General features: G+C 33.9%; 1 protein-coding gene across 3 annotated transcripts; it reads right to left on the bottom strand.

Annotated features, from left to right (window-relative positions):
* Positions 1-923: 923 nt before the first annotated feature.
* LOC142617643 (uncharacterized) lies at positions 924-8,381 on the bottom strand. Of its 3 annotated transcripts, none has more exons than XM_075790591.1 (10): positions 8,238-8,381; positions 7,503-7,597; positions 7,307-7,421; positions 6,206-6,242; positions 6,000-6,069; positions 5,667-5,771; positions 3,094-3,244; positions 2,877-2,959; positions 1,569-1,662; positions 924-1,419 (listed from the first exon to the last, which is right to left on the bottom strand). In XM_075790591.1, the coding sequence occupies exons 2-10, from the start codon at positions 7,531-7,533 to the stop codon at positions 1,329-1,331; spliced, it is 777 nt and encodes a 258-aa protein (XP_075646706.1). In that variant the 5' UTR covers positions 7,534-7,597; positions 8,238-8,381; the 3' UTR covers positions 924-1,328. The 3 variants fall into 3 exon arrangements, with proteins under 3 accessions (XP_075646706.1, XP_075646721.1, XP_075646710.1); XM_075790606.1 differs by having other exon boundaries at positions 7,509-7,597; positions 8,238-8,374; XM_075790595.1 differs by lacking the exon at positions 8,238-8,381 and having other exon boundaries at positions 7,503-7,663.
* Positions 8,382-11,852: the final 3,471 nt, after the last annotated feature.

An 11,852-nucleotide genomic window follows, 5' to 3' on the forward strand; every position in this document is an offset into this window, starting at 1 on the left:
TTATTAAAACAAGCCTCACTTGGATTGCACATCAAAATTTTATGACCATTTTGGTTCTTACAAATAATAAAATTATTTATTTTATATAAACACCACTTCTTCAAGATAAAAATTTGGGTTTGATAATCAAGAAAACTTGTAGGGGTCTCTATTTTCACCCAATTGAAAGAACGAGGAGGGAAGCCCAAGGAGAAACATTTTGCTTCAGCTATAATGCTGTGAATTCGCCAATGATTGAAGGACTAGCGCATCGATACAAGATTTTGATTTGCTCTCAACTTCGACCTCCACCAAATTATGGTCTTTTGCTAGCAACATTGTCCAAAGTATAGCCTTTACTTCTGCTTGGACAGGGATACTGGCGTAAGCCTTTTTTGTAAAAGCGAACACCAAGGTCTCTCTCCAATCCCTGGCAATAACCACAAGCACAAGTAGTCCTTGCCAGCAACGTCACAATCGAGTTTGAATATAACAGGTTGTGGCTTGATCCACTTGTTAACCCCTCTGGACCTACGCAAGCTTGAAATGTCCAGCTTCGTCTTTGAATGGTCAATACTTTACCATTCCTTTTAACTTCGAATCATCTACCTTATTGACCTTGGTATCCTTTTGGGTATACCATTCCTCATACGTCAAACCATAGAGATTTAAACTAACGGTGAGCTTTAAACTATTGGCGTTTCAAGTTTTAAATTGGCACCTGGGCAGTCCAAAATTTTAGAGATTACTCTTACTCTTGGAACCTGGGAAATTTGGGACAAAGCTATTTGAGCTGGGTGGCAAGTGGCAACAGCTTGGGTCGAATACGACCTGAGCTTGAGACTCTGGTTTACCTGAGCTACGATTGAACAGCAACAGGTTTAGAATAGCTCAATTGCATCCCATAATTTCTAGTATTTATTCTGCATTTCAAAATACATCACTTCTATGCAAAATCTCAAAGATACTATGAGTTTTTCATAATTATTTAAAAATAAAAAAAACAAAATTTCCATGACAGAGATTCATGTAGACCCAACCTCCCTCCCGTATCGCTCCCCTGTTCCTCTCTTTACTCTTTTTTTTTATTTATTCTCTGGAATGAACCCCCCACTCCCTACCTAACAATTACAACAGAAGAAAATAATAATAATATAATAAAAACAACACAAAACCTTTAGTGACCAACAAACCAAATACAAAGAGACTTGGTTAAAAATTTTATTTAAGAGAGATCACAAGGGAATAGGAACTCAGCCTTGCCACTAATTAATCATATGATAAACTCCATCTATTCTAAGTACCACTTTGAACCCTTATTTTGTATGCTTAGCTTCCAGCTTGCCCCTCTAGTATGACTGGGATCCATCGAGCCCCAAAGTCGCAGTCAGCCAATTACAAACTTCATCAGTTTCTTCAGGAATTGTATAGTGACCTAACCTGCATGCGACATTGAACAATAAGGAGACTTAACTCTTTTTCTTTTTGTGTTGGTGGGGAGGGGAGGGTGGGGTGGGGGAGGATAGCTAAAAAAGAGACTAAATATTGAAAGAAAAAAATTGTAGTCTTTTCTAAAGGTGTTTAAATACCCATTGTAAGTTCTAAATGTAAGATTTCGAAATCCAGCAGAGCTTAAGTTCTCCGCTGATCTCTTCCCATGTTCATATGCAACCACCTCATCACCTGCAGCACGAAAATAAAATACCTTGATTTAGATGAGAGCAATTCACTTTTGGTTTTTTTCCAACTGAGATCTTTCCTATAATCCTTTTTATAATTCTAAGGGTCAGGAGTCCTTTGAAAATAGCAGTTCAACCCAAGAAGTATCTTTTATCAATCAACAAATGAAATCATGGTTCAAAAAATATAGAGAATTAGATGTCTACTAGACAGATTTATCTTTACCGAGCCTAGAATTAATTACATGATAGGTCAAGACAATCTATTCCACCCCCACAGGTCAATTAAGAAAATTATTTTAGTCGGAAACTTTTTACAATGGAAACGCTAGAACTGTTTCTGCATGTATGTAGGAAAGGAAACTACATGGGAGCCCAATGCTAGAAACATTCTATATATCAATTATCATGAGTGCCAATAAAGCCAGGTTGACTAAGTTGTCATGCATATTTAAGTTGCAATTTTCTCTCATATTGGGTGGACTTAACTAGATAAAATCACTGTGATTATGACCCCCCATCCCCTCTTTTTTCTTTTATTAGTGTCGCTTGACGTGCTTTGAGGAAAAACAATGCCGTACTCAAATTACATGCTAAAATTTGAAAAAAGCCAAAATACATATGCTGAACTGTATGGTCAAGGTATATCAAGAAACTTTGCTTGATGAAGACCAAGACATATGGAACATAATTTTGCACAATCAAGATACATCAAGAAATTTAGCTAAATGTAGACATTCAGATGGATTACTGAGTGAAAAAAACTGGCAATGAGACATTCGTGATAACTCAACTATATGACTTTCCAATGAAGCTCCAATAGAGGTACATGCATATGCATCTGTGCATACTTGTGTGCATCTATATCTGCAGGTCTATTAGAAAGAGAGAGGAGAGAGAGAGAGAATGTATTCCTCCCCCACCCCCAAATACAGAAACAGTTCCATTATAAAGATAGATTATTTGTAGTATTTGAATCTGAGATTGACCCCTAAGCACATTAACAAGTCACAACTTTAAAAGGTTGAAACCGATCTTTTACATTATCAAATAAGTGTCTCAGCAACTTGGTGGCTCCTCAACATGATTATAAATGGTTGGAATGGCTAGCTTAAGTGTTTCCATTACCAAAAATTAACAAAAAATAGTATAAAAAAATTCCAAGTGAAAAATGAATTGAAACCATATTACAGAAATTTGATAAATGAATATGTATACCTAGGCCATGGCAGAGAAAAATGGGTAATGATGCTGCACGCCTTGCTGCCTCATGTGATCCCTCCATTCGGTTCCTCAAGTTCCTAGAAAACATTAGCTGATACACTGAAAATATTGCTTACTAACAAAAGAGCATGTGGATGATTGAGTTTACAAGCTGGTGTCTTGGTGTGTGTTACGTGTTTTTCAGGGTACATATATATGATAGAAGCCAAACCTTGAACATGGGAGCCAGCCACTTAGACCAACAATTGCGCTTAGATTGACTGGATAAAGGTTTCCATTCCCATAATTTCCTGAAACAAGGCATATAGCAGAATAGAGTGCAGTTGCAGCACCCATACTGAAGCCCCCAACACCAAGTTTGACTGTCCAGTAGTGATAAAATTACATAAGCTAGAGTAGTAGTAATACAACAACAACAAAGCCTTAGTCCTAAATTTTTGAGGTCAGCCACATGGATATGATAACAAGACTCTTACATAGTTACTGGTTTACAAGGTTTATATAGCAATACTCAGCTCCAATCTATGTGCTTCTCAGAAGTACAAACCAACCCAGTATTTATACCCCAAATTGTTTAGTTTTCTATATAGAAAAAGGGTACAAATACACTGAAACCCACCCCCACCCTTCTTTCCATCCAGGAACTCACCTGAAAGGTTTATGATTGCACACCTACCCTCCCTCAAATTGTCACATATTAAATAACTGTTTTGCCCCTAGTCTAATTATTATGTTGAAATATAGTAAAATACTGAAGGATTATTTTCTTTTAATTGGTGACAGACTGAAGGATACAACAGTAACCCTGTAGCTTTCACCTCTCTGGACGACCTTGACAGATAAAGTAACATTTTCATAGGCCTCTCAAATTATAGAGGACAGGATTAGAACCATAGTTTTAAAAACCGGACCGGACCGGCCGGTCGGACCGGTTCAACCGGGAAAACCGGTGCAGTCCGGTCCGGTTAAATACCTTAAAACCGGTCAATAACCGGTCAAAAACCGGAAATTTTGAAAAAAACGGTTTTATTCTCGGTTCGGTTTTTAAAACTATGATTAGAACACACAACAATAAGAACAGTGGAAAAGGTTGAAAATGATAAAGTGGTTGAAGTATCTTGTAATAGCTAAAAACTTAATTTTGATAAAAGATTATGCCTTGTTATAAATTTTAGAAGAGAAAAACCCTTGGGGAGAAAAAGACATATATATATACCAAAAGTAAATGAATTACACATGAATCACAAACAAGAAACTTTCTGCACTCTTGTAGCATGCTAGGCTTCAATTTATATTCCCTAAATCACCACATCCAAATATATCTTTACAGTTTTTAGTACCATCTGGACAAACAAGTATAGCCAAACAACTGAGGAAATCATAGAGTATGATTCCTAGACTCATCAAAAAATAAAAATTAAATAAAGATTCCTAGAAAAGCCTAATAAACCCTGATTGTGAGGAAGATTTTCAATTTGTTAAGGAGTACAATGGACACCCCCATAAAATTTATTCAAATTATTCACTTTATGTTTTGCTTAGCATATGGTTAGGTTTTACATCTTGTTTTAGTAGTATATAGGCATTATGACATGGAGACAACACAAATAAGAGAGAAAGGAGAGGAAGGGGGTTAGGGTTTCCTGTTGAAAAAGTTGACAATAAACCAATGACAGAGCCAAGATTGAGAGTTAGGGGGGGGGGGGGGGGGGGGTTCTATTTTTGGCTATGTGTGGCAACTCTGACCTATGACTCTACTACTACTTAGCTGTTTGAGGGATTTTTTGTTGTTGTTGTTGGTGTTTGTGACTTTGATGTTGCTGCTGGGTAAGGACAAAATAATTTTATGTAAAATTTTTTAAAGGGCCAGGTTTTTTGTGTTGGGTAAAATGGGTTAACTGGGCTTCTTTTGTTTTAGATTTATTATTGGTAATTTTTGTTGTTGTGCTAATTTTTTGAGCTTGCATATTTTGTTTTAGATTTTAGATCTATTGACTTTTTTATGGTCTTTACTAGGAGGAATGCTAGAGCCATAGACTTTTTTACAAATTGCTGATGTAGTGAGTGGTTATTGGTAGTCAAAAAGTGGTGTAAGTGGTGGGCCCAATGCGAACCAATATGAATTTTCTACCTCAACAGTTTGTAAAAATGTTGTAGAAAAGTTTGTGGCAATAGCATTACTCTTAAAAGAATTAATGATATTATTAAAAGGGGGCAAAGTGTACTTTTATAGAACAAAATCGTTAAAATTATATACTAATATTTAAAAAAAAAAAATTGGGGGGGGGGGGGGGGGCATTGCCCCCCATGTCAAAGCTTGCCTCCGTCCCTGCAACAAACCATATAGGCTCATCCACTTGGTGTAAAAACACTGCTAGCGTATTTCAATGTCACCAACTGAAAGCAGAAAACTAAGGAGCATAATCACAATTTATTATTAATGCATGACTCGCAAATGATGATAAATGAAAAATTAGACATATAAGGTCACTGATATACTGCTATAAAACTGTGGGCAACCTGGTGATAAAATGATAAAAAAGATCAAAGTAATTTGAACTTGACTTTCTTACACTGTAAGGGGAGAAACTGAATGAATCTTTCACATAGTTCTCCCAAACTTCAGAACTCTTTGTTTTTCCAGTCTACTGAATACATAAAATATTATACATGCATACATACATACATACATACCTCCTATATCTTAAAATCCTTTATGTTTACTTCATATAACTAAAAGAAGAGAGCATTCAAAGCTAGTGAGGATTTAAAGGAGAAACCTACTATCAGCAGGCTCAGTTGACAATAGGTTGGCAACATGTGCTGCTGAAGCATCTAATCCCTCCAAATCATCAGGGGCGTCTTCTGAAAAATCTCCTACGTCAAACCCTGATATAAATCACCAAAGCACTTTAAATTGAATTATTTAGAGTTGCAAATAGAAAAGGGAACTGAATTAGACATAAAATTCTTGAGACACAACTAACATAAGTTACTGAATAGCTAATTTTTTGCACACACTGATGGAATAATAAAATTTGCAATCAGCAAGAATTTAATGGTTTGTTTTATCATAAGAAAAAAAAAAAGTAAGGTTTCTAAAGCTGTAGATCTTACAAGCAGTGCAAGGAAATCCACCAAATAATCGTACTGGCCGAGTAGGAGCAGTGGGGCAAATCCATTTTATCTAAAACATTAATTTGAATAGAAACAAATAATTAGCACTCTTCTAGATGTTCAAAGAACTAGGGCTGCTATGCATCTTTCATTTGCATACGTTGAGAAACTACTACAAAAATTGAAAAAGCATACTTATTTCTTACATTTGGAAGAGGAAGGGTTTCCAAGAGCTGGGACCAGCTGCAAAACAAAGCAAAGATAGAAAACTCACCTTAGCCACTATTGGCTACCTTCATCTCAACTGATAACATACTTGATAGAATAACAAAATGATAAAATTGAATTGATAAGAGCATTTCCAGAACATCTCAAGAAATTTGAAAGCCATACAACCATCTAATAAACACCCAATAAAATCATATTAACTATCTAACCATGGGACCACTTACAAAGTTGAGAACAGGCCTTAACAAAAAATGTTATAAATCAGAATATATGCCAATATAAATGCTTCAGCTCAATCTGGTTTCAACATATTTTAGAAATTTAAGAATTATTTACTTAAGCATTAGAATTATACATACCATTAATGAATAATATATTTATGTAAGTTTATAAGGACAACCAAGCTAGTGAAGAAGTGGTCCCCGTTCTAGGCTATGGCATATATAGTTTTTGGATTCAAGGCTTCCTAGCATAGCTTAGAATCAAAAAGAGATAACAGAAGAAAACGACAGCTAGACTTTTTTTTTTTTAAGTTGATGGCACCATACACTCCCCCATCAAATCAATCAGAACGAGAATCTTCTAAAAAGGAAAATTGAACTCAAAAACTTAATAAAACAACAAACTTTCTTCAGCATAACAGGACAAGACATTGACATTCTCTTACTCCCTTTGATTTTAGTACAATACAAGTCCGCCACTATTAAAAAATGGATGACCCAAACCAGATGCTACTAAAAAGCATGGAATAAATATATTCATATAGATGATTATTAAATCTCAAAATTTGAATCTCACAAGTATTGATCCATGCACGTTCAAAGAAGCATTAATGAGCAAAAGCCTGATAATAATAAAACATGTATATCGTTGAAATGACAAGCCATAACTCAAGTACATGTATGACTTTCAAATCCACTTATTAAATAACTTATAACACACTAAGTGTTTCCTCAACCAAGAAGAAAAAAAATTTTAAAAATTGGAAACTAGTAAACAGAAGGACCATCTTAAAACCATCATTGCATAATTGATACGGTGAGCAAGGATAGATTTCAATATAGAACTAACTTTAATACCTTGAGCCCTTATCACCAAGGCCATGTAGCCAAACTATAGTAGCCTGGTGCTTCCCTTTGGGCCTGACCACATGGGTCCTTCCAAACTCAAATGTCCTTGTAGCAGTTCCACTAACTGAGACATTGGAGCAACAAAGTTAAAACTAAAAAACATGTTTGATTCATAGGTACACATTAGCAGGTGAAGAAAACTGACCCGAACCTATACTGGAGCTACTGTTGCTCATTATTCTTTATCACTCAAATGTTTGCACAGTGCAAGCCACTTGTTGCAATGCTTAAGATAAGCTCCTGCAATGAAGACAATCAACATTGACCACCTCTACTTATACCCAAATGGGAGGGTGAAAATGTAAATAAAACCCATCAATCAATCTGCATCAACTGTTGTTGCTAACATCAGTTCTACACCATCTGAAATCTATTAAAAAACTAATAGAAAGTGAAAGGCACCCAAAAAAAGGGGCTGTGATAAAATAAAGTGGCCCAAAAGGCATGAAGTTTTATGTGCAAAGAATCCACAGCACACCAATGCAGAAAAAATGAACTAACAAAGATATTAGTTTGCAATGCACAGAGTGAGGGAATCTATTCTGTAGACAAGTAAGTAAAGTAAAGCACTTCACCCAAAACAAAAAACCCAAGAATAAAATCCCATATAATTAAAAAAACAAAATTTTATCTCTACTTGCAACTCACATACACACACAAAAAGCATTTAACTTTTATAAGTATATTTTGATGAATGACAGATAACTATTAAAACTAACAAAAACCAGAAATTGAAATATTCACAGTGCCAATGAGATAATGAAAGTGGCCTGTATGTAAAAGATCTGATTAAAAAAAACAAACATATATAGTGAGAGAGAGAATATAGGAGGTGAAAAGGCAAAGTGGGGTTTAAGCTTTTTGAGTTTTTTGTACCAACCTGGTGTGGAACCAACCTAAAACCATATGGGCTTTTTATCTTGTCAGACTTTGATTTGAGCTAGCTTAGCTTGGCTTCCCACAACTTTTCTCTCACCTCCTTTTCCTTTGTTTGTTCTTGTTCACACTACTTCACCAAAAACCCCTACAGCTACAGTCTACAGTCTACAGGGCACATAAAAGCTAGAAATTCCAAAACACAAGGTAATTTTCTTACTAGTAACCATATGACTAAACTAACCTTCGTATATGGTCATTTTCTTACAACTACTCTATCTGTATGACTAAACTGCCCTTCAGATATGTGCACGTTTGCAAATTTTTGTAAGTTCCTAGGGCTGAGGTGTGGCTAGATCGTGGTGATCCTCTCTGTCTCACTTCACCTCACTCGAAGTACACCACCATTCACACTCCCACCGACCAGTAAGTGAGAGATTCAACGCAAAGATTTGAATTTCATTTTGGAAACCGTTCTCTAGAGAGAATATTTCAGTACTGACGTGTATCAGTATCAGATACCGTTCCAAGATTCCCATTATGTATACAAGTAAAAGATTTAATTTGTAATTAGATCAATTAGTAAAGTTCATTGCGGTGGAATAAAAGATTTGGGATCCATTTTATTGGAATGGTGAAAAAGTGGAAAGATAAAAAATAGTGAAAGAATAGAAAAGTGAGAGGATATAAAAAATTTAGGGCCTATTTGGTAATGTTGTTTGTATTTTTTAAAAATATATATGAGTGAAAAAGTGTATGAAAATATGTATAATGTTGTTTAAAAACTGAAAACATGTGTTTAAACACATGTACCAAGCAAGCCTTTAAATCTTCTTTCTTTTTGTTTGGTTGGAAGTGAAAAGGTGAAAGGATGAAAAAAATAAATTTGTATAAATTTACTCATATATTCTTATTAAAAATAATGCTCAATTAAAACAAAAAAAGTGAAAAATAACCACACAAAAAAAAAAAACAACACAAAGCAAAAGAAATGAAAAGAAAAAAGAATATGAGGAACGTACAATTAAATCAAAAGAAAAAAGAATTAAAAAAAAAAGGAAAGAAGAGGCAACAAGGAAAAAAAAAGAACAAGAAAGAAGAAGAAGAGGAAGCAACGTCCAGGGAGGAAAAAAAGGTGAAGAAGAGTCATGTATGGACAAAGCCCATGTGCAAGTGCATAAAGATATTTTTGTTTATTATGCAGCTTCATTTTCTCCCTTCAGTTTTCTCTCTATTTTGGGGAGAAAACTTTTTGGTAGGTTTAGAGAGAAAATACTTGAACTCCATCATTTATTTTCCTTCCTTCCCACCCAACCAAACACACTTTAAACATGTTTTCCTTCTCTTTTTCTCTTCAAAGTTTTCCATCCTCCCTATTTCACCTCCAAACAAACACACTAAATTCAAACCTTACTTATAGAAAAAATTGATCGGTGTCTTTGGCCTCAAGTGCCGAATAAGGTGGGGCTAGGGAACCATGACACCCTTAACTTTTTCAAAATCTTCCCTACTTCTTGTATTTCAGGTAATATACATACATACATACATACATACATACATATATATATATATACATACATGTGTGTGTGTACATAAATTTATATAATGCCCTCAAGAATTTTACTAAAAACATGTAATACATTTATATAGTTAACTAATGCATTTTTATTCCCTTTAATTACGCTTATATCACACATAAGTCATTTAAATCAAAATGTATATAATGTATACTATACGTAATTTAATTATGTTTTATTCTTTATTAAATTGATTTTTATATTCTTAGACTTGTCAAGAATTTTTTTTTTTTGGCAAAGATGTAAAGACTTACTTGATGTAAGAAAATATCATATGTTAAATCAAAATTACAAACATTCATCATATATACACAATAAATAAATATAACATATATATATATATATATATATATATATATATTTGTGTGTGTAATTATTTGGATTTAATTTTTATTATATATTTAGCTTGGCCTTCCATGACATTTTGTACCCAAAACAAACGCGCTACCAAGCTGCGCTACATCCCTTTCAATTGGGTTACAGTGTCATTGTAGAGAATACCCGTATTGTTTTCCACATCTTTATTTACTCCATTTCTATACAAAAATTATCTTGTCATTTCTTCTTTTTGATCTCATATCATAGAACATATAATTAATTATTAATTAATTATAATAAACTACTTCTATGCGTTACGTATAATGAAACCCGCTGTAAAAAAAATGAATATTTTGGGGAAATGCTACTTTGAAAAATTTTAATGCTTTGCCATTGTTTCACCTAATAATGTAGAACAATCATCATGGAATGAAATAGAAAGAACAAAGTGGAATTCAAAACATTGATTCGATCTCAAAACACATGAAGTTATCAACATGATACTCAATTTTCTCACATAATAATAGATGATAGATCTCACTAATCAAATTTATGATGAAATCTACCATATATATGTGAGAAGAACATATATCATTTCACTATACTCCAAAAATACTATGTCATTATATCCTGAAAGTACCTAATAATTTTTTCATTCCTTTATATAATTTTTTCATTCCTTTCTAAAAAACAAAGGATGGGTTTGTAAATAATTTCTTCGCTACTAAATTCAACCCTAATTAAGGCACTTAGAGCATCCACACCAGTGGCTGTAAATTTTTGTAAAATACAAAAAGCAACAATTTTTACATATTTTACCCCAAAAATCTTCCACATCAATCCTTTTAAAATTGTGCATTTTTACACATTTGTTACAGTAACTGTGCATATATGCACGGCTACTGTAGCCCGTATATACCATATTTTATTAATTTTACAATTTGCACCTTTTTTTCTCTCTCTTCTTTGTGCAAAACAAACTGACTTCTCTCCTCAATCCCCATCTTTTTCCTCATGAGATACACACAAACACAAACACAAACACACCCACACACAAACACAAACACACAAACAAATCATCATAGAGGGTGCCTCATGTCAAGACCCAAATCCATGAAACATGAATTTAGATGCATGAATAACTTGCTAACCTTACTTAGCTCAATAAAAATAATTTATTTAAACATAGTTCCATAAATCTCCAAAGAAACAATGCTACTGATAAATCTCTTACAATAATTAAAATCCACAATTTATAATAATCTCCAACATACTGTGAAGTCGAAAGCGAAAATATAAAAACAACTAAAAATCTTTTCAAAACTCCACAAATTGGAAACAATCTCCACTATATAAAACGTGAATTACCAAAACAAAGATAACTAAAATTCTATGAGTCTTCAAGTAATACTGAAGTCGCCTACAACTTCCACGCTCTACCTTGCACCTTACAAAGCGATCCAAGGGTTCTAATTCCCAACTACACTTTAATCTGAAAATATTAATTGATGGGGTGAGCCACACATCTAGTAAGTAATTATACAGAATACACAACAGAATAGAGTCAAGCAAAACACGAGTTTGATTTCACAATTTCACTCAAAATATCCAATATAGCTTTCAAAACATGTAAAGAATCACTTGATACACATATAATCAAATCTTAAAGTCTTTTGGAAACACATACAAATAATTGATCAGAGCACAATGTCACATATACACAT

The sequence above is a fragment of the Castanea sativa genome, chromosome 1 (assembly GCF_040712315.1).
Source record: "Castanea sativa cultivar Marrone di Chiusa Pesio chromosome 1, ASM4071231v1".
Classification (NCBI taxonomy): Eukaryota; Viridiplantae; Streptophyta; class Magnoliopsida; order Fagales; family Fagaceae; genus Castanea; species Castanea sativa.

Excerpts from the sequence above, each read along its gene's own strand:
- LOC142617643 (XM_075790591.1), bottom strand. The coding sequence starts at position 7,533 with ATGAGCAACAGTAGCTCCAGTATAGGTTCGG. Across the intron at positions 5,772-5,999 it reads TGGATTTCCTTGCACTGCTT|GGTTTGACGTAGGAGATTTT; the intron begins GTAAGATCTACA and ends GATTTATATCAG. Across the intron at positions 3,245-5,666 it reads GTCAACTGAGCCTGCTGATA|TCAAACTTGGTGTTGGGGGC; the intron begins GTAGGTTTCTCC and ends ACTACTGGACAG.